The 22,558-nt window shown below is 42.4% G+C and overlaps 1 protein-coding gene across 1 annotated transcript; it reads right to left on the bottom strand.

Annotated features, from left to right (window-relative positions):
* Positions 1–32: 32 nt before the first annotated feature.
* LOC142079258 (cartilage-associated protein) lies at positions 33–22,419 on the bottom strand. The gene is made up of 7 exons (XM_075143156.1): positions 21,921–22,419; positions 18,241–18,390; positions 17,446–17,617; positions 14,914–15,042; positions 13,163–13,308; positions 10,622–10,705; positions 33–772 (listed from the first exon to the last, which is right to left on the bottom strand). The coding sequence occupies exons 1-7, from the start codon at positions 22,371–22,373 to the stop codon at positions 713–715; spliced, it is 1,194 nt and encodes a 397-aa protein (XP_074999257.1). The 5' UTR covers positions 22,374–22,419; the 3' UTR covers positions 33–712.
* Positions 22,420–22,558: the final 139 nt, after the last annotated feature.

Consider the following 22,558-nt stretch of genomic DNA (forward strand, 5'->3'; position numbering starts at 1 on the left):
ACAAGAACGACAAGTTGTTTCAACAGAAAGAGTAAGAATTGGTAGAAAGAAGGAATTATTTATTATTCAGTTCTAAGTGACCTCAGTTTCACATCATGGAATTTCATTTAGTTTTTAAGAAAGATCAACACTGCTTACAGAATTCTTCAAGCAATTTTTACAAGATCACTAGTTGTGCTTTGTTAATCACCTTATTTCAGCTATTTAAATGTATCTTAAAATCTTTCAGGTGCATTGGGATTCAGTATCACTTTATTCATCATCACAGAAAAAGACATATATAAATAATACAATACATAGCTCAGGAAGTCTAGAGGAACTGTTATGTCTTCCGTGGTTCATTATCTGACAAAAGTTCTTCAGAACTTAGCTGTACTGTTATAACTTAGTAGAACAGCACTGAAATGAGGAACCTTAGTGTTAGCCCAGAAAATACAAATAGTCTGCTTTGTTGTGTTTGTGTAAAGGAAAGAAAGCTCAAGAGGAAAACCCATATGCACCGATTCTGTAAATGCACAGTGAAAAGCCATGCTCACGGAGAAGTCAGTGCAGCATGGAAGTGATCTTTCAGGAGTGGATCTTGTGACATAAGGTGGAGCTTAAAGGAGCAGCTTTGAGGTATATCTAACTGGAACTACAGGTGACCAAAAACAATAGTAAGGAGCAATGGCGAGTCTTCACTTTTCTGAAATACTTGTGGTGCTTTCACTCATCAGGATTCCTTCTTTTCTTCTACTTCTAACAGCTCATCAAGGAATTCCACAACTTCACCCTAGAAAGGATTAAATTTAACAGAAACAAGTTAACCCCGTACTGCAAAATCAGTGGAAAATTTTAACCATTTTAATCAAAACATAAACTGTAACAATATGTGTCTAAATATTTAACACCCTTCATACAGAAGCTAGCACGAGCCTATAAAATGCAAGTAAATGGCTCATACAGGGGTAGCACAAGTACTTGCAGTGACATACAGACCTTAAAAGAAGGAAATGTTACACTTCACAGTAAATCCTCTTGTACTTTTTCAGGTATTTAAATAGACAATGAAATCCTCAAACTTAGAAAGTAGAGGCGTAAATGTTTAAAGCACCTGTTAAATTAGGAAACTGTTAAAATACCATAAAACATTAAAGAATTTTAGAAAGCTTCAAAATTCAAAGCAAAAGTGTTTTGTAGAACCATAATGATGACTTTGCACCTGTCCGCTCTAACCGCTTATGTCCTCTGTTACACTCTTCAACACACACCTTCTCCATTTTTAACCACAGATCTTCACATGCCATGCTTCAATGCAGCAAAAATGTAAAGAACCAGAGATACGAGAATGTTTTCCATACTGGAAACAAATACGTTTGGTTTAGATTCACACCAGAAAATATTACATTTACAAGCTCTACTCTGCTAATACAGGGTACCAACACAACATAACAATGCAACTTACTTTATTTAAACTACTCCTGACGTAGTTATAAGTCATATACCATAGTCAAATGTCTTCCTGCAGTCAAGCCTGAGTATTCTGGGATGATACAGCCCCACCAGCTGGAATTTACTGCCTTGTCAACCAAGCTACAGTAACTGAGCTAAAACCTGTTGTAATCCCTTTCAGCCCAAGGTAACACCTTCAGTAGTGAAAAGCAAGCAGCTAACAGCAAACGTGCAGCAGCATCTCAGACTACTCAAAACTGACTGTGGCAGCCCATCTGCTGGCACTCTCAGAAATACTAGTATTTTTCAATTTGCCTTCCATGCACGGTTCAGAAACAACACTGCCTGAGATGGGAGACCCCATGGGAATGCCTGTGCATATTTTTGCTTTTTGATACAACTCAAATATTGAGCTGTAAGAGAGATGTGGATGCTCAACGTTACATTTCCAACCTTTTATTCTAATAACTACAATGTTCTGTTAAACTGTTTTAATTTAACTGTGTTTTTTCTAAACTTTCCTGTCCTTCTTTTCTTGACATAAGCCTATATTCCAAAAAGGTCTTAAGATGTCATTTAGGCTTTCTCCAAAACAAATCGTCACTTTCTGATAGAAAAATATTCTGCTGGAAATTACTTACTCACTCTCATGTTTAAAATAATGAGAATTTGTAACAGTTATGTTGAAAGCAAGTCATCCTTGCTTGGATGCTCACTCTCCTTCTTCCCTTCACCACCCCTTCCAAGTCTTTGTGAACTGTATTAGGCTTCTGAGTCTGCTCAATGAAGACTGCAAACAGTGTTTTACAATCCTCATCAAATTTTAATCACATTTTTGTCTAGAAAGGTATTCCTTAGGAAGACAGCACCTTCCAGACACATGCAGTTTGAGACTCAAAATTTTATAGTTTTCTATTGTGGTGAGGAAAGGGCATTAAAACTTCAGTCAGTGAAAATTGTAAGAGGAAACAGAGAATTTTTGTCTATTTTGAATACAACAATTGTATTATGGATATGGTGATCAAAAATATTAACATCATATTTTTCAGAAGTGTGATTATCCAGGAGAGAAATAATGAGAACCAAAGCAAACAAAAATAAAAGCAGGAGGAAAACTGGCTGAAGTAACTGCTGCGCTTGTTCCCTGCTTCACAGTTCCATCTTCAGAGACTGTTGAGTTTTTGCAACTGTGAAGTGGTTTTAGCAAGTCCTGAAGGACGGCAATTCATTTTGCTTTGAATTTGTTCAAAACATCTAAGTTTCCAATTCAATAAAAACACAAGAAAAAATGCCAGCACTTTCATATCCCCTACTTGTCTTCCTGGTTGCAGGAAATCTGGCAATTGGAAAACAGGAATTCGACATTCCTGCACGTTTTCCTTTGTTAGAAGTATTTTGATTGCCTAAGGAGCCCAACCATGGGAGGAACTCAATACCACTTCACAAATGCACATGAAGAAAATAGCCACTAGGTCCAACGGTCACTATGCAAGCAGTTGAAAGTTACAGAAACAGAGGCACAGAGGACTTCAGGTCAAGTTTTATAGCACAGCTCCTAAAACTGTGGGCACGCGCATTTGCGTGCCTCTTGAAGGACTACAGACAGGCAGGTCCCATTAACTTTGATCAGTTACGAGACCAGGAATACAGGTGTCTACTACAGGGGTCCCAGATCTAATTCAGACTGATTCTTTTACACCTCAGGATCAGAGTTTAATGAAAGAATAACAGATATTAAAAAGGATTTCTCTCCTCGGTCTACCTGCAAAGACAACCCTCAAAAGGTAAGAGTCTGAGAGGTAGGATGAAAGACATAAGCATCTATTCTAAGATTCTATGATCTGACTAGATGACCCAGAATTAAGTATAAGGAAGACATGGGGATTTCAATATTGTACCTTCAGTAACTCAACCCTATGGGAACTTAATTCAATTCATATTATTGTCACGGTCATCAGTAAGGTAGGATATTTCAGAAGACAAAGACGATCCAGACAGAATTCAGGTTTTTTTCTTCTGGTATGTTTTCAAATCCAGAAACACGTAAGAAGCCCAAGCTTTAAATGGAAAAGGATATTTAAAAGCAACAGTATTTGAAAAAAATTTGACTGAAATCTGAAATCTCCAGTGCCTGAAATTGATCTCTAGAGGAAAGTATGATGGAAGCTGTGGCGGTCTAATGAGAAGTACTGAGGACTAAGAGAGGTTGAATTACGGCAAAAAATATAAAAATAGTTGCCAAAACAATATACATACAGAAAATACGCTGTAATGCAACTGAATAATTGCCTGGATGCTGGTTATTTTTGAAAAGGCAAAAACTCCAGATTACAGTTAAAGACAAACAGAACCTGTAGTTAAAATATTTTTGCCTGCGCCTTCACGGTCAGAACATAAAACATTTGCAAGTTGTCCATACTGGGGTTGGCAGCCTAATGAAAAGGTGATAACACTACGTCAGAAGAGCTGATCACATAGTCACACTAGCAGCTATGACCAGATTGATCACTGTCCTTGCCCCATTAGCACTCACTTGACACCGCATCAGGCATTTTGCATGACTGAAGTCAGCAAATATTTCACAGGTGTTCATTCCAGGGAAAAAGCCTCCTGCCCGCTGATATCTAATAACTTCATGCTGGCCTGCAGGCCTGCAGTCTGAAGATGATTCTCTGATATGATTTAAGCATTCAGGGTGACAGGGTTCCTCCTGTTATCTGGTATGCTCTTCCTATACCTTAATAGGAAGGACAGCAAATTTTACATGCAAACCTGTAGTTCTCTCTGCTGCCAGCTACTAGAGGGGACAACAGCCACCCAGTTCTAATGCAGGTTACATAAATATGCTGCTCAGACGCAGTGCTGATGTAAATCAGAGTTGAGCAATATATGGCCCAAAGCGTGATGTAGCTGTCTGGCTGGTAGCTAGTAAATCAGTATGTGAGGTCTGACTAAGCTCGGGGAAGAGAAAGGTTTGCCACCAGACCAGTACATGCCTGATAGTTAGGCAGCCAACAACTGGAAAGCACGCACATGTGGACGGCTTGGTCAGCCACAGCGAAGCACATCCTCGTTAGCGAGCTGGCCCTCAGTCCACTGTCACTGCCTCCTGGTTTGCACTGGAGGCCAGGTACATGCTGCAGGTACAGCAGCTCTGCTGGCACCCCATGACCTCCCTCCCTGTCCTACCAACCTCTTCCCTCTCCCAATCCAGGGACAGTCAGTGGAAAGTGGGAATGACAGTAAGGATGTATGGGAAAAGATGAGACAGGTATAGCCTGAAATATGGGAGGCATGATATTGAACAGCAGCAGGGGAATGCTCCCAGACTGGTGTGAGTGGTAGGAAGAATCAGAGAAGCTAATCTGATCAACTGGAGCCTCTAATTATCTGTCAGATATGCAAACTGAGCACCCTTGGCTTAGAGGATTAACAACTGAACAGAGGCACAAACAGAAACAACAGGTTTTGTACCACAGTAAGTCATTCAAGAAGGTTTTACAGAGGATACGTGAGTAGGTGGATTATAATAAAAAATAATTTTAAAACAGAGTTCTTGGTCAATTCTGAATAAGCTAACCCAGGCTAGTAAGATTGGTGCACTATTATAAGCAAATCTAGAGCATTTGAAAAAATAAGTCCTAAAAAGGAGAAAAATCACTTACTACCGCAAGCTGAGTGTCCAAGACCAACGTACACATTGGGCCAGGGATTGTTGCCGGCCCTTCCCTATGCAATATTAAATGCTGCATTCACACACACAAAACACAACCTTTTAGAAGAAACATCTGTACTTTGGAGACTCCTAGCCAGCTATTAAAATAAACAGCACAGAAGAAAAGCTACCAATACATGGCTCAGTTATGGCCCACTTGAAACTGATGGTCCAGCACCAACTTTTCTTTCGACAGCAGCATTTAAAAATAGTAGCAACCAGTAGCAGTTGTACTGCTTACTGACAGACCCAGCCGCTTTGCCTTTGGTTGTTAAGACTAAGCATTGCCTTCTGAGTAGCAAATATTAATCATTCATGGGTCCTTGCCTCCACCTACAATCTGTCCTTTCTCAGTGTGGACTGGAAAAGTTCTGGCAAAAAATAGCTTTCTTGCAATAACCCGTACTTTCCATGCAGATCTGCTGATGGCCTTTTCTATAGGGATTCCATATGCACTGCAGTGGGATAGCCTGTTCTTCAGGGAAGTAACAGATAATATTAAAATAACAGTGTTCTAGAATGAATCAAGATCTACAGAAAAATATTATTATGGACATGCTTTCATGCGTGATTATCACTGAATGAATAAGAAACAGCCTTTATCCTAACTCATCCAACAAACTGAGCCTTAAGAAACAATACATAGGGCAAGAAGAATTGGCTGGATCTTTGTTTCCGTATAATCTATGACCTAGAAGGAAAACATTTATCTCACAAAATGTCCCCCGGCTATCCTTCACAGCAAAAATTCAGATTTTGCTAAAGTTCAAAGATTTTAATGACTGAAAACTTGTTCAAAAGTGGGAGTAACAGATTTTGCTCCCATATGTATTGCGTGTACGCGGCAAGGTTGTGGTAGCCGGAGGGGTTGCAAGGGTGGCCTCTGAGAGGAGATGTCAGGGCTGCCCTATAACTAATGATTAACTGCCCTGTAACTGCCCCGGTAACTGATTTGAGTAATTAATGGGAGTAGTGACAAAGAGTTAGGTTCATGAAAACCAGCAGATTTTGTTCAAGGACGAATAACCATCTTGAAAGAGAGAAGACAAAGGTTTGATATGGCCGACTGTGGAGGACACGTGCTCCGTGGGCCTGATGGAGCCTCCAGGCGCACACTACACAGCCCACTGGCCAGTGATATTTTGGGGGGGAACGACATTATTTCGGGATAACAGTGAGGCATGTGTCAATGAGCGGCTCAGCCTGAAAGGTTTATTCAGCCTTCGACCAAGAAAAAGTTCCTTGATCTAACCTTCAGTTAAAACACGCGAGTTCACTGTAACCACCTCAAAGCCCTCCCAGATCCTCCACGAGCAGTACAGACCAGGCTGGACATTCCTCGCATTCTAGCAGGGGGAAAAAAATCCCTCAATACTTTGTGCAGAAAAATTATTTGGCCTTTAACTTGTTTATTTTTCAGATACTTAGTCCACAGTATGACCCACTGTCACATGCTTTTAGGGTTTTTTTTTTAATATTAAAAGAGCTTAGTTGTTCTTTACATGTATGTTAACTTCTTTCTCAAATATTTTTCTATTTCATTTTTTAATGATATATTCTGAACATGTAACTGTTCTCTTCCCACATTCTATGGGAGATTGCAGTACACTGCAGTTATTACAATAGTATTTTACAGTAATCCAATAAATGTGCTTTCCTCTTAACATTTTTATAATGCCTATAAAACATGAGTCAGCCCAGTTTCAGAGCAACTTCCACATTGCTCCCATTGCACTGAAAACAGAAGCCTTCCAGTGGCTTTGTTTCTGAGCCCTACTTACGCTCTCCTGGCTGCCTGATGCTGCACGCAGAAGCTTAAGAAAATATGGGCAGGTAAAAATTCCTCCTAAGGTCAGTACCTGCAGCTTGGGGACATCCTGCCATTTAAGGCCAACCACGCTTGCAGCTTCCCATGGCAGGTAGTTTAAATGGAAGGAGGAACACCTTTGACCAAGATACACATCCAATGTTAAAGAAGCAAGAGGGGAAAGCAGGAAGCTTCTGGAGAGCCAGCCACATGGGCAGTATCTCCACTAGGAAACGATGATGAAAAATGTTTTCTTTGTTCTTTAAAGAAGTGTATGTTGAACAGGGACCATAACAATGCCAATTAGCTGCCTGCTCTCTCCGAAATAGCTGCCACCAGCTCTTCCCAGTGTAGCCGTGCTCTTGTAGCCATGTTAGTCTGAGGTCACAGGCAGGGCAGGGTTTACAGGTCTGCATTTACAACTCACCATTACGAGCGCACTTGTATAAATCATTCGAACATATGCAAGAAGTGAGTTAATAAAGCTGAAAATACGTTGTTAGTGATTCCTGAACAGAAAAATAGGCTGAATTCAGATTATTATTTGCTATCAATAGTTCACTGGGCCCTCGTGCTTTGATGCTATTCCATATGTTCTCTTTCCACCAGTCACATTAGTTCAACACTTATTCTCCTTTGCATCACGGTTAGGAATAGAGCATTTGAATTTCAGCTACTATACAAATGGACACACACATTACATACAAATAAAAAGAACAAGATGCCAAAAAAGTGGGTCAAAGCTGCCAATGGTTTTTCACCTACTGATTAAGTACTGAAAGAAAAATCACGTTGTAGGATCATCCCAGCCAAATACTTGTGGTTCTTATGTAATTTAGAACAGCTAAGTAGCTATCCCTGAAAAAAAATTCCTCAAGAACACTGATTTTATGGACCAGAAACATGCCTCATACAATTAGTGTAGTGCTGAAGCTGTATCTATACCAGCTGAGTATCTGGCTTTTAACAGCATTTCAGTTCACTATTTAAATCTGTGCAATACTATGAGTTATATCTATTATAGCCTTTATGCATTACACATCTGAACAGAAATCAAAAAGCTTGACTATCCACGGCCAACTAAGATGACAACACTGTGTAATGTTCTTTTAACTTCACTGTGGAAAACTGTAAGGATATTTAATAATAATTACTTTTAAGAAAAAGTAATTTGTAGCTAGTTGGCACTAATATTCTCTGTCACCTCTACTGTGTTAAATGTCTGAACTAGAGTTTTTCATTTCCTTGTGGAAAAACATTAATAAAGTAACGTGAACAGGACAGTATTTCTTGTAGTGACATATGCAAAAATCATTAGTGCATGTTCCAGCCTCTGCAATTACTGCAATGTATTATTGGAAGAAGCCACATGTTCTCACTCGCTTTGCTAATGGGATTTAAAAAGACACATGGATGATCTGCAATACAGGAGCACTGAGAAGTCTGAATAAAGTGAGATTCTCCACTTGGGAATAATGACATATTCACATAGGAAGAGATCCTTTTGCCACATCAATCCTTTTGCTTCACTCAAGGGAAGAGAATGATTTTTTTCTGCAGATTATTTTATGGACTTCTTGGCCCACAAGCAACTTCATAGACAGCAAACATGGACCATAGAAACTCACAAAAGGTATGGTCTATGGCCCAAGAAGCACACGGTTTAAATACACAGAGTGCACCAAAAAGAGAAGTTACTTCCATCCTTAATAATTTTTATTAAAGCTTTTACTGTAACACCTTATCTGGGTTTTTCATCAGTTTTCAGCATTCCTATGGAATAAACTTTTCTATCCGTGCCAGGAGAAATATTAAAAAAAAAAAAACCTTCCACTTACACTACCAGGTCCTGCCCATATAGCAGAAACTGCAAAGGTAGCGATTTTACCTTTGTGCTATTCCTGCTCTGTCTGGACTCCCTGGAAAGCTCCTGCAGCCAAAGAGAAGTTCTGGTAGCCAGGGATTTATGAGTTCACTACCAAAAGCCAGAGCCAAGCCAGAAGCATGGACAGCCTCCATCCCTCCCAGGTTCTTCAGCCCTAGTAAGTGAGGGCACAAAAGCCCTTCAGCTTTTCCTTGGGAGAGGAGAATGATAACTTTCCTAATACGATGAGAGTGTGGGGTAGGGATATCTGTGGCATGACCAGGCCCAGTAATTTTGGTTGTTTAACTCAAACATATAATCCAGTGTAATGTGACTTCCTTGACACTTTCCCAAAAGTTTAATTGACGTTTCCACTGTACTTCCCTCCTGCAGATTGCAAGGTCATTTATAATTGCACTGGTGAAATGGGCTACAGGAATGCACGCCAGCAAATGAATGCTTGTTTATTCTATACACAGTGCTTGAGGCTGAAGATTGTTTCTCTAATCCTTTCTTGCAACAGCATACGGGGAAAGTCCTCACAACGGACTGCTTCTCTCCTTCCTTAATTACTCATCCCTGTGTTCTGAAGCAGCAGATGTGAAAGAAGGAAAAAATTACAAATTAAGTTTACGCCTAACATAAGAAAACATCATGGGCAAAGCACAAACCAACAAGGGAATATAAAAAAGTGCTCAAGTATTTCCCACCCTGATGAAAATCCATACAGACTAGTCCTCATCTAAGCTTAACCTTGTAACAAGCTTATTAAACTGTCTTTCACAGAGTTTTATCACAATGGAAAGTCTTCCTGAAGTCTGGTAACCTTGCAATGGAATTTTACGTATAGAGCTGTTTTCAGGTCACTGGCATACTGAAGGCAGCACAGACATGTTATTACTTCTCCACTATAAAATATTATCTCTCCCTATGTGCTGGATAACATAAAAATTGCAAAGGTGATTTCATTTTTTAACATTAGCCATCTTTCTTCTTTCTAACTAAAAAAGACTTCAGCAGTGCTCATTACAAATACCCTGCCCCATGCCATAACTAAACATAGCTTTTTGCCAATGCCAGCAATGAACTATTCCATCATTTGAAGATTTTTTAAAGCTTTAAATGAAAGGTTCTGAAAACAAAGCAAAACAAAAGGCAATCCAAAGCCTCCATGATTTATACTTTAATTTCAGCTGTGGGAGACAAAGAAAGCCCTTTCAACAATTTAACTACTTTTCTTGCACAAAAAATCCACTTTACATATTTCCAGTCTAATAGTAGTTATTATATGTTATTTGGCCATGAAGTCCAACCATTCAAGAAGCAAGACTGGGTGACCAAAATATTACTGTGCAGAAAAAAATAACAGATAACAAAACTTCCTTTTGACAAAAATTACAATTTAGGTGGTTACTTCTGGACAAGATTATAAGGATCTTTAAATCTAATTTAAACAACATTTCAGGAAAAAAAAAACAAACAGAAAAATGTTGGGTTTTAATATACATACTACTTCTCTGCCCCCTGGTGTTATAGCCTGCAAAGTGGATTTTCTTTTTTTGTGGGCTGAGTGCATTATATTTACCTTTGTGGTAATACTGCCCATAATTTTTTAAATGGTACGTGACGTTCTTTGGGTTTGTTTCTTATATTCCATTTACAAAAGAAAAATTTATGATAAATTGGTCACGGTTACAAGAAGATTTTTCCATATTAGCTAAATCCTGGAATTCCACCTATGTATCATCTTCACTTTCATGTGATTCTGCTTTTTTGACCACGATTTCCTTTCTAGAAAACTCACCTCATCATCATCCATCAGATGTTCCTTTGCGAATTCATACATTTCCAACTGGAGTGTGGTTATGTTGTGGTATCGAACAGCCTCCTATCAAAAAACAGAATTTCTGTGTTACTTTAGGGTAGCAAGACAGGGGAGTATCACCACATGTCACCCGAAATGATTCCAGTGAAGTCAGACCCACACTTAGTACAAGGTAGATCCCAGGAGGGGTTTAAAATGTTTGAGAAAGGAAACAGCAGAACAGCAAGCAGCGTATCCAATGTCTTCTGCGGATCTTTCTAAGCACAGGCTCCATCGGTGTGAGAAGAACAAAGCACTCTCCTCTTTCTCATGTTTCAAAGCATTGGCGAGTCTGAGAATAAGGAACGAGACTGCCAGAGCTAAGCAGCAGCCTGTGCCTGCATTCCAGCGGGCTTTGGACTTGAGAAAGCCTCTGTCTCCCCGTGCGCTGGCGTATGGCAGCAGGCAGTTCTGGGAAAAAGAGACACTAAGCTATTTTGCATGATAATGACTCACCCCAGCCTGAGTCTGGGCCAGGGAAATTCTGCACGGTCACCCACCTGTCCCTCCACGCTTCCCCGACTGTTTGCCTGGACAGCACGGTTTAGCTCAGTCACCTACTCTCATATTTGCAAATACTAACAGTAATCTACTTTGATTATCCTATCCTGTTTAACTCTTTTTGGGGAAGAAAACAGGAGACTTCCTCTTTCACAAGAGCATCTAAAGCTTAGTGCCAGAGCCAAATGCTGCTGTCATCCTATTACCACTTTGTGAAAATAAACCAGAGGCATTATGGTTTTCATGGCAAGTGATTAGGACAGCAAACAACTTCTGTTCATAGTTACATGGATCAAAGTACAAGAAAATAGAGCTGTGTGCGTTTAATATTTTATATTTAAAAATTAAATTATCTGTAGTGCCCAGCTCCTGAGACGTTATCAAAGAAACATTCAGAGTTAATGTGTAGGGTCCTTGTTCTGGTCTCTCTGCACACGTATGCCAAATCTGTCTGTGGTTTGCAGTTTTATACTGTTGCTACCCCTCACTCCCACCACTGTCAAACATTGTCTCCAACATGGCTATAAAGCACCGTTCTGTTCCCAAAAGCAGTGACAAAGGAGTGCTCCCTTTCCCCAGTGAGCTCAGACTCACTGCTGCTGCCTGAAAGAACCAAATGCATTTTCGCTGTCTTCTGTCTCAGTTGGCCCTGCAGGGCAGGCCTGGGTTTCCAGTGTGCAGATAAGGTGTGTTGCACATAACTCAACAGCTGCCCACAACCAAAAAACACTTAAATCACATGGACTGGAATTTTTGACTTGAGCTGGCTGGCCTGAGAGGACAGCAAATGTAATTATCAAATCAGTGCAACCTATAAGGTGCATACCTGAACTGTTCTGCAGTGTTGCTACAGCTAAAGCCAGTCACCTACGCACTACGTGTATGTACTGAGCTTAATGCAGCATTAAGAATCCAGGGATATGCCTTTGGGCCAGCACAGGTCTCGGTGGCTGAGGTGTCTGAAGAAGCAACATGGGAAAGGCAACTGGAACGTTTACCCTATGGGGTGCCCACTGTTGGTTCAGCTAGGTTAACTTAAATGACTCTTCCATGGGGAAGTCATGCCGTAAGAGAAAGAGAAGGCACTAAATTTAATTTGTGGAACATGTATTGCTAATGACTAACTACTTGCACAGCACATACCACTGATGCCTAAGGAGTCACTCAGGTGTCACACAGCAGTTAATTTAGTTGCATGACATAAATCCTGGCTACAAGAAATGACAGAAAATCCAACTTGATTGTCAGAGTCCAGGCTGCAGGACTCCAGAAACACAGCAAAGATGCTTTCGTACGTAAAATTTCCTTGGACATGGAAATTTAAGAACAGCATAGAAACCCATTTTTAGAGTCATTTGTCAAAGCCAGGTTACAATCACTGCCGGATGGACTGATGTTTACTATTGGTCCTTTGCAGCAAGCATTCTAACTAAGATAATTAAGTGCAATATGGTTATGAGCCTTTTCCCATCATCATTCACCCAACCATGTTCTAAATTGAGTAAGTGGAAAGTGGGTTTAGCTGGGGTTATCATATCTGGACACATTCCAATGCACACAGAACCTGAAATAACACGCAGGTGGGCAACCACATGTTGGCAAATAATAAGTAATTGACAAAAGCCCGAATGTCACTGGAGTGATCTTTTCATCAGGAGATTTCAGGGGCCAGCTGCTTTATTTATCGAGGTAGATAAAGATATAAATATACAAGTGGCATATATATAAGTGGCAGACAAGTACCAGCATGGATTTATTCATCATCATATCATACTGTATCCTACAGTAGTATATTTCAAGAAGAGGAACACGAAATGACATTCACTGCCTACATTACATAGTACATCTCTGTGCACAATATTCTGTATGGTGTTAATAAAACAGTATGTGTTTTAACTCCAGAACCAATAGATAACCCCCATTTTCACAACCTCTGACCCAGTGAATTTGTCTAGAACACATTTTAAATAATTCACCTACCGATCTGGGCTGAAAATCCTCTTCTTTAAGTCCCCATTTGTCTTTGTGGTACTGATAATAGACCATGTTCTGTTTCATTACTTCATCTTTCTGGTCAAACAGAAGGTAACTAGCAGCACAAGAAGCTGCATTCTTCATGTCATTCACTAATTAATAAACACACCAAAAAAAAATCCAGATAAGGTAAACGAACAAATTCCTACTGTTATCTAAGCTCTGAAAAACTCAGATGGAAACAGGATCCATTTTCTACCTCCTCACCAGCTGCACAGAAAAAAAAAATTGCTTCCCAGAAAGGATACGCTATTTTTGTGTTCTGAAACAGGTAAGGCCATGATTCAGAAATGGGGACTTACCTCTGATGGTTTTCTATGAAAATCCTAACCAAATGTCCCTCCCAGGTATCTCAGTATCAATGAGGTATCAGCCCACAGCTTGGTGATCCCCATTGGGGCATTTATTAAAAAACAAACAAAAAATAAATTACACCCCCCCGCCCTTCTTTGTACTAGAATTGACAAAGAGGGAAAAGTCAATGTGTAAAATGTGTAGTCAAACAACATAAGCACAAGTCATTAACGGCTTGATTCTACACAGCAGGATGTGTCTTCCCTTTGGTGTTAGAGCCTCCAGAAGTAGCTATAAGGGCTACATGTGTTCTTTACAGTGCAGGTAGTTCCTCAAGAAACCACAAAATTCACTGAATGATTTAACCTATCAAATGTGTAATCACTGAGCACCAGAACACTACAATTTCTGCTAAGTGGTCCCCTCTTTCTTCAAAACCCATTTAGCGCCATGTGCCCCATTCTAACAGGATTATAAGAATCTACTAGGAAAAAGCAAATGGTATGAAATACTCTTGTAGTTTTGTCTGGGGAAGAAATTCTGAATAGTAAATTGAAAATTGAGTATTTATGCAATAGAATAAGTGGTGTTATGTTAAATGTGTTGCCTTGAAGTCACAATCTTTCTTCTCTCCAACTGAATGAGTTAAGAAGTTTAAGAAAAAACTTCTTCTTAGAGCTATACTTTCAGCTGCCTAACAACCAGGTGGGCCTAACAGCTTGACCACCATGGCTTTTTGGCACAAACCATGTTTTTTGGTACACAGACGTATAAAATGGGTCTGTGTCATTGCAGGTGTTCCAATGTATAGGAAGTGGCTGACACTGTTTACCCTAACGTTACGAGTTACTTCAAAAAGGCAGAAGAGTTGGTGTACCATTTAAACATCTAAAATACATAAGATGAACATTTATGTGAATTTATATGAATATTTATCATTTATATGAAACTCTGAAAAGTGTAAGCAACTTGTGCTGGCAGTAGGTATCATACAAAGAATGAAGGGCAGTAATGGATCAGATCACATTTATTCTGTAACTGCCTCATTTTTCCAACATCCAAGTGGAGACCAGTCACAACCACACATAACTTAAAACAGAGGGGCCTGCCCTGGGCAAAATCCAGCCCTTATGGGACTTATGTTCAGCAATTTATTTTGTCATGGACAATTTTATGAGCATGGGCTCTATACATAACGTTTATCTCCCATGTCTGTTAACTACAGTTATACAGGGAGAAAAAGACGCCAGGCAGTTCAGACTTTGTCCCAGAACAGGTTAAAATGCAGATCCTGGAGGCCACTATTTACATTCTAAAGCATTATAACTAGAGGGGAAAGATTATGAATGGAAACTGTCCCACATCATCCCAATGTTATTTAAGCACATTAAATCACTACTTACATTTATAATAAGCAAACTGCAAATAATGGTACATGGTGGCCACAAATTTCTCAACAACAAAGCCTCCTATAATGGGTGTCAGATTACTCTCGCACTGCACTTTGCAGGCAAGGACTTCAATATAATGATCTAGAAGGAAGAAAACAACAACACAGGATATGGATAGCGCACAGTGAATTGTCATAACACCTCCCATTAGCTACCCATTAAAATTTGGCCTTATAATGCTCTCCTGGGTCCTGTGCATCTGGATCTTGCTGGTTGGAAGTACTGAGAATCTACAACTCCATCTGAAATACATATCAAGTACTGGTACTCAGCCCTTCTGTAAAAATCAGTGCAGTCTGGACTTGAAATGTATCAAAGCTGCAACTGCAGAGAACTAAGCAGTTATGTTTCACTGACACCTACAGGCAGTCTGTGATCATAGGTGTTACATAGAGTGTTATGGAGTATCGCATTATTTCCTAACTGTGAACATTAACAGTGCCTTTTTTTTTTTTTTTAAATTTTGAGAGCCTTTGCAATTTCATTCAATTATTGCATGAATAAGGGCCACATGCTGCTGAGTACAACTGTGTCACAGAGAAATACAGCAGGTGATTGCAAAATAAACCTCCAGAGACGGCCGCATTTTGTGCATGCAGTTTGGATGTCCTAAAAGACAAGACAGACACGAATATCCTGCTCACTATAGAACAAGTTTCAGCCAGAAATGTTTAAGTTCACAAGCTTACCCGGTCTACAAAAGTTTGGTGCATAGGATAGGACTAGAGATTATCTTCTTTTCAAAAAAATACATTCCGAGAAAACCTTCATCAAAGAATTTCAACAGTTTTCAGGATATATCACATTAGACAACAACACCAAACAGAAATATTTTAAAGCCTTAGTTTCCCCACATTTGGCAGGTGAAAGCAAGTTCTCTAATCTTGTGCAGCAAGTCTCTGACCAAGGCAAAAGAACAGCAAAGGCCTCTTCCCTTGTTTTTATATCTGACAACTTCTAACATGAAGAATGTTGAAGCTAACTAAAAATAATTGGCCAAATGAAATGACCAGACGTGTCTTTTACAAGAGCAGTGGAGTCTCCAGACCCAGTAGTGTTCAACTCCAGCCAGCACTTAAAGCCAGCGACACAAGTCCCTCAGTGAAGCAATCCCATGCAATAAGGACAGCTGGCTTCCAAACATAACCCATTGCTCAGGGATAAAGATGTACCTCTTGCAACCACCAAATACTTCTCGTGAACATTTTTTGCCCCATCTACTTTCTGCAGTAAAAAACTTGTAGGCAAGATAGATCTGTGTGGAGCAAGAGCACAGCTCAGCCCTGGCAGTGCAAGTAAATTGGAATTTTCTTGTCTCAAGAACAAAATCTTCGAAATGCATGCACATGGCCGTGACGACATCATGCAGTAACTCCTACCTTTCCTTCTCGCCACTACTGCTGGAATTGCCCTTTCCTGCCAAGGAGGAAGAGGAAGGATGACAGCAAGCGCCAGTCACAGCTGAGCATGGACACTGTCCTCTTTACAGTGCCTTGGGGGTTATCCTGATGTCTGGGCTCTGACCCACAGGGGAAGAAAGCCTGTGTTTCTTGCTTTACCCCCTGTGATTTGACCTTCGCTGCGTATCTGCTGTCCTAGGCACCTGCCTACTTTGCTCTTATACTTTACATTTATGTATCAATGTATTTCACAAAACTTTCCCCTCACCAATACATCTGATGGCTTTAGGACAAAACGTTGCGCTGGTTTTCCTTCTGGCAACTTAGAAATTCTGTTGCATTTTTCATGTTTTTAAGTTTGTTGAGAAAACATGCAGGCATTCTCCACATGAATATTGTCAACAACACTGCGCCCAGAGCCCTGGAGAAATGACTTGTTTCTTTCGCTACCAAAGAGCGTAGGAAATGCGTATGCGCCATTTTGACAGTAATCCAAGAGGTGGTATCTCTTTGTCTTCGCAAAGCAATGGATTTTTTTTTAAGCTACATACTAAAGAAAAACAAATCTTATCTGCTAGTAAAACTCTGCTGTAGAAAAGACGACAAATAGGCAACAGAAACTTGTCACATTTATGAGAAAGGGGATGCGTATCACCAGTGATACACAAACCACAAAGCAGATTTTGAAGGCAGGCTAACCACCGAGCCTCAAAGGCGGCCAAACGGATACTGAAAGGATGGTCAAGAGTCCTGCCTGGAGAACTGTTGCTAGCTGGATGGAGTGGTTGTTATTACTTACACATCTATTTTATTCTGACTCACAACTTTTAATGTTAATGTAAGAACTCTCTGTTCTGATTTTCTGAGGGCCCTCATTGATGTTACTGAAAAGAAGAAAAAAAGTAAACCAGAATTCAAGCAGTTTTCAGTGAATCTAATAAACTCATATTGGCCCAAACGGAGCAGCGGGCACCGTGTGCATTTCCCACTGCAAGCTGAGGAACAGGACGTTGGTGGCCAATCCCACGGATCAACTGAAATGCACTTTTGGGACACCTTTCCTTCCTGTTTCCTAACCACTCACCTGCAATGGAGAGATAGAAGTCTTTAAAATCTTTGATCTCTCGGGAGCCTTCACAGGCTGCTGTGCAGTCATCATAGGCTTTGAAGAAATCAGGAAGAGCCAGTTCCATGTCCGAGACGGACGTTCTCCAATTGTCACCATTGTATGCTCTCACAGCCCTGACAAAGAGATTCTGACAAATTGGCAGGACTGAAAACCAGCAGTAACTGATCTGTGGGAAGCTATGTGTAAACTCAAATACTGTAAATGATGTCTCTGCATTTCTGGGTTACTATATAAGCTGTTATCCAATTAATATGAGGACCACAACGATGTCATCACAGATGACTAATGGATTTTACCAGGTATTTCCTAGAGAGCAGAGTATGTAATTCCATTTCAGATCAACAGAAAAAGCTGCTGGACAGAGGGAACAGTGTAATTCTAAAGCACAGGTTTGAACAGAGATTTTCAATGGAATCTTAACCCCAAATGTCTGAGTTATTTTAAGCTGTGCTGCTACAGCACTGGTACATTTGAATAACTCTGTGCATCTACTTAGCTCCAGTAGTGATCTGCATGTAGTAGCTTTCAGGTATGCCGCTGTCTGTGATGTACTGTGACTTATGGAACAGTGATAAGCACAAGAAGTGAGAATTACGGAATGCAACAAGAAGGCAGAAGAGAGATGATGGAGGAAGACAGCAAGAGGGAAAGCAGAGGAATAACTGAGAACACGTAAGCAAATTGAATCTCACCCAATAAAAGAAGTAATAGAAGAGTTCCAAAAGACCAGACTGTGAATAAAAAGCCTACCTCATAAGGTTTTGTCTCCAAGTCTTTAATATGCTCCTCAGCATCAGGGATGCTTTTATAGTAGGCCATATTTCTTTGCATCATTTCATCGTCTGGGTGCTTCAGAAGAAACGTGTGAGCTGCTGCAATAGCTTTTGGAAGGTTATTAGCCTAAACAGGGATGGGAAAAAGAAGAAAGGGGGGAAAAAAGGGTAATAAGGAAAAAAACTTCAAAGTGTCTCAGTTTTTGTCAATGAACTTTCCTGCAGCCTCTATATTCCCAAACTTACTTCTACTGAAACCACAGTCTCAGCAGGTACAACGGTACAGTAAAACTGACAGAATTCTTCCCATTTTTATCACTAGCTACATCACTAAGAACATTTCATTGTTTTTTTAATTTATGTTAAAAGTCTATTATTGTTGCAAACCGCATAGATTTTTTCCCTTCCCCCTCCCCTGTTCATAAAGCTGACAAGGCACCGGAGTAGACTGTTGCTCCTGGGTGGGATTAATCTCACAGCAATTCTTGATGCTAACCTACAGATACTGGGCAGGAGTCATTACTGACCATGTTTACATGGTGTTTATGTCGCTTATTGGCCTAGCAGCACAGAAGACAATATTACAATGATATATCTTCCTGATGGTGTTACAACGGTTAGAGCAAACAGCAGGGACTTGCTCAATAATTGTGTCCTAATGTACTATGTGATTTTCTATATGCATTTTAAAACTAACTTTAAACCCCATCAGAAATACTTTGTGACGTGTGTATTCCTCATTTACAACTGCACATGCCAAATACGTATGTACTTCTGTGTGCATGCGTTTATATTTTTTATTTTATATATATACACATATTTTTATAAACTATATAGTATATATACACACCTTTAGGAAGAGTAAGAGAGAAAGTACAAGTCTTAAGAATTTGTGAAATGTTAAAAACTTTTCCCTTGTAAGCCAAGATCCATATCAACCCGTTCAGCGTACTGATGTGAGCGTGATAGAGAGTTCCATCTCCCATCTGAAATAGCTTATGGAAGTGTACATATAAAACTATAAGCAAGAATCACAAGCACATATGCACACGCATTCTTCTGTTTGCATCTGTAAAACGGTACCGTTTCATTTCAGAAAGGAACTTGAGAGACCACATCAAAGAAAGACTTCAACCCTAACATGACTTCTTGCTGCTGTGCTGCTATAAGTGTCCCGGCACTGGAACTCTGCCAGCTGCCCTTCCTGGTTGTCCCAAAACTATGCGCTTCCAGTCAGCCCAGACAGTACTAAACGCGAAGGGAAATCTCAGCTGCACTTTCGTCAAATGCCTGGTTTCTTTTGTGTTTTATGCTTTAACCCTGTTTCTTGGTAGGCTGACAGGTCTCTCATCTTTGCTTAGTCCATAATTCACTCTTGGTTTAAATTTTCACTACTACAAAAAAAAAAAAAAAAAAAAAAAAGGTTTTGTAGAAACACATTCCTAAGTGAATTCAGTGGCTATGAGAAAGCTCCCTCCAGAGGAGCAAGCAGCAGCACAGAAACATCTCCTCCCATGATCTAAGACGTGGCAAAATTTCACTGTTGAACCCACCTGAATAAACACATGGTCACTCTCAAAAATGACACATAAAGCATTTCCCTCTGCCGCCTTCTTATATTATTAATGCTGTTGGCGGGTGGGGGGTGGGGGAAGTGACATGCCTTTCTGCAGAAAACCACCAGCCAGGAAAAAGTCCTTTGTCCGTAGCAGTTGGTACCTCTAGAAGGCCCGTTCAGAACTCCCTGAGTGAGTGAGAGGAGCTCAGAGCTGGACTACAATCTAATCAGAAAGACAATACAAACAACTGACACTAGAGGCAAAAACACCAATCTGCACCGCATGAACCTACTGCAAATGGGACTGAAAAACAGTTTAAAGGGAGAAGGAGGGATTTCTCCCATTTCCCTCTCACACTCCTACCTGCCAGGTATTTAACTGTATCAGAAACAAGAAGCAGGAATAATTTTTGCTGCAATCTGTACATTGCAAACCTTGTATGTACCACAAGGCGGGGATGAATAGTTAAAGTAAGACAAGAAACGGAAACATTTGTGCTGATGTCATTTTGGGATCCATATACGGCTTTAGAATGTGAGGAGCGCCTGCCCACTCTGTTATTCCAAAGAAATGTCCCGTTTGATACCTTCTGTTCTGTGTGTGCAGAGGCTTTCATGTCTAAAGGTCAGTTCTTCTGTACAGTCTTAGGGAGAGCTTTAAACGTGCAGAATTATGCTGGTGTGATACCGTGCATGTGGATACTGTTCCTGTTTTATAAGAACACATATCCCTGCATCTCTTTGTGTAATTTGGGAAAACCATTGAATATTTTCGTGAGAAAACAGTACTCCTACAAAGAAGACGCAGCAACAGGTAAGAAGATGCGTGTTTTCAAGCAGCAATCGCAAAAAGCATGGACAAGCATACAAGCCTATATAAAGCATCCTGGGATACACTGGGAGTGAATCCCTAAAAGAGAAAACAATATAACCAAAGAGTTCAGCTGTTTTCTCCCCGCCCCCGCCCAGATGTCCCATTTAGTGGAAACGCAAGTAATCGCAGTATCTGAGAGGATGGCATGAGGAATGGACCTTGATTTAGAGAACAGAAGATGAAGATGAGAAGGAGGGAGAAAATGGTCAGTCCGATCCTGGACAGAAGGACCACCAGAAGCTAGAAAGCCAGCATGCAATCTCTTCAAGGAGGCGTCCCCAGTCTTGGCTGACCCAAGAGCAAAAAGCAGCTCCCCTTGCAGGGCCAGCGCGAGTGCCACACCTCAGCAGCCGATTTTCGCTTTCTTCCTTCCCGCGGCTGTAAGGGGACTTTTGCAGGTATCAGGCGATCTGCGAGTCACAGCCTGGGGGCTGCCGCACTTGACGGACCTGGAGCAGAAGAGAGCGAGCGAGGAAGATGGAGAGGCCGAGGGAGAGGAAGCAGCGAAGAGCGCTTGCACTAGCGGAGCGGTGAGGCGAAGGGGGTCCAAAAGGTTTCAGAGGAGGTGAGAAGAAAGCAAGGCGGACGGAACGATGAGAGGGGCAGGGCTAGGAACAGCCCAGCTCCAGGAGAAGGAGGCAGGGTCCAGCGGCCGGGGGTCTGGGAAGAACCGGAGGGGCTGATCGAGGGGACGTGCTGGATGAGCTGTGGGAAAACCGGTGCAGAGGGAGCCGGACGGTACTGCGTGGGCAAGCAGGGGGAAAGAGAAGGCCCGCGGTGGTCCCGCTGTGGGTCAGACGAGGTGGGTGGGAGGAAGGGGCTGGAAGAGCTGCCAGGGAGAAGATGAGGAAGTGCAGGGTGGGCAGCGCGGGGGAGGGCAGGGAGTGGGGGTCCCGAGCCCGGAGGGGGAGAACTGAGCGGGGGGGAGGGCGATTGGCGGCTGCAGTGGTGTGGAGGAGGCGCTGCGGACCGAGGCTGCGTCCCAGAGTGAGCTGCTGCGAGGGCCAGGCGAGAGGTGGTGACGGGAGGAGGCTTTTGGCGCCTTGGTGGCCCGGGGCAAGCGCGTCCACGGAGGCTGTGCAGGGACACACCACGCTGTCCCCTCGCACGCTTGGCTTGGCTTGGCTGGAGGGTGACACAGCACGGGGCGAGACTTAGCGGGGGGAGCCGAGGCAGGGCAGAGAGATGGGACGGGAGGGGAGGAGGAGGCAGGGCCGGGCCTCACCTTGAAGTAGGCGAACTGCAGGTACTTGTAGGGCTCGCGCCGCTGGAAGTCCTCGAGCAGGTCGCGGCCGGGCTGGGCCTGGCGGAAGGCGGGCAGCCCCTGCTTGCAGCGCCGCAGGCACTGGGCCCGCCGCAGCACCCCGGCCAGGAGGCGCAGCTCGGCCAGCGCTCCCCCGGCGGCGGCGGCGGCGGCGTGGGCGGCGGCGGGGGGCTGCCCGGCGGCGCTGCAGTTGCGGTGGCAGAAGGCCTCGCTGTCGCGCAGCAGGCGGTAGAGCCGCATGCTGACCTCCAGGTAGTTGACGCTCTCGGGCCAGTTCTCGGTGCTGTACTGGTCCAGGCCGTAGCGGTAGGCGGACTCGAGCGGCATGAGCTCGTCCCGCGGGAAGCTGCGGAAGCTGTAGCGCTCGTACTGCGCCCCCGCCGCCGCCAGCAGCGCCGCCAGCGCCAGCCACATGGCTGCGCCTTCGGCCGCCGCCCGGCCACCACGTCGCCGCCACGGGGAGAGCGGAGCGGCGGGGCCGGGGCCGGGGGAGGTGTCGGGTCGGTGGGCGGGGGAAGCCGGTCCGGCCCCGCCCCGGAGAGGGTGTGCGCGGCCGTGGGGAAAGTCGGGGGTGGGGAAAGCGGGGCCGAGCTGGGCCG

The sequence above is a fragment of the Calonectris borealis genome, chromosome 2, assembly GCF_964195595.1.
Source record: "Calonectris borealis chromosome 2, bCalBor7.hap1.2, whole genome shotgun sequence".
Taxonomy (NCBI): Eukaryota; Metazoa; Chordata; class Aves; order Procellariiformes; family Procellariidae; genus Calonectris; species Calonectris borealis.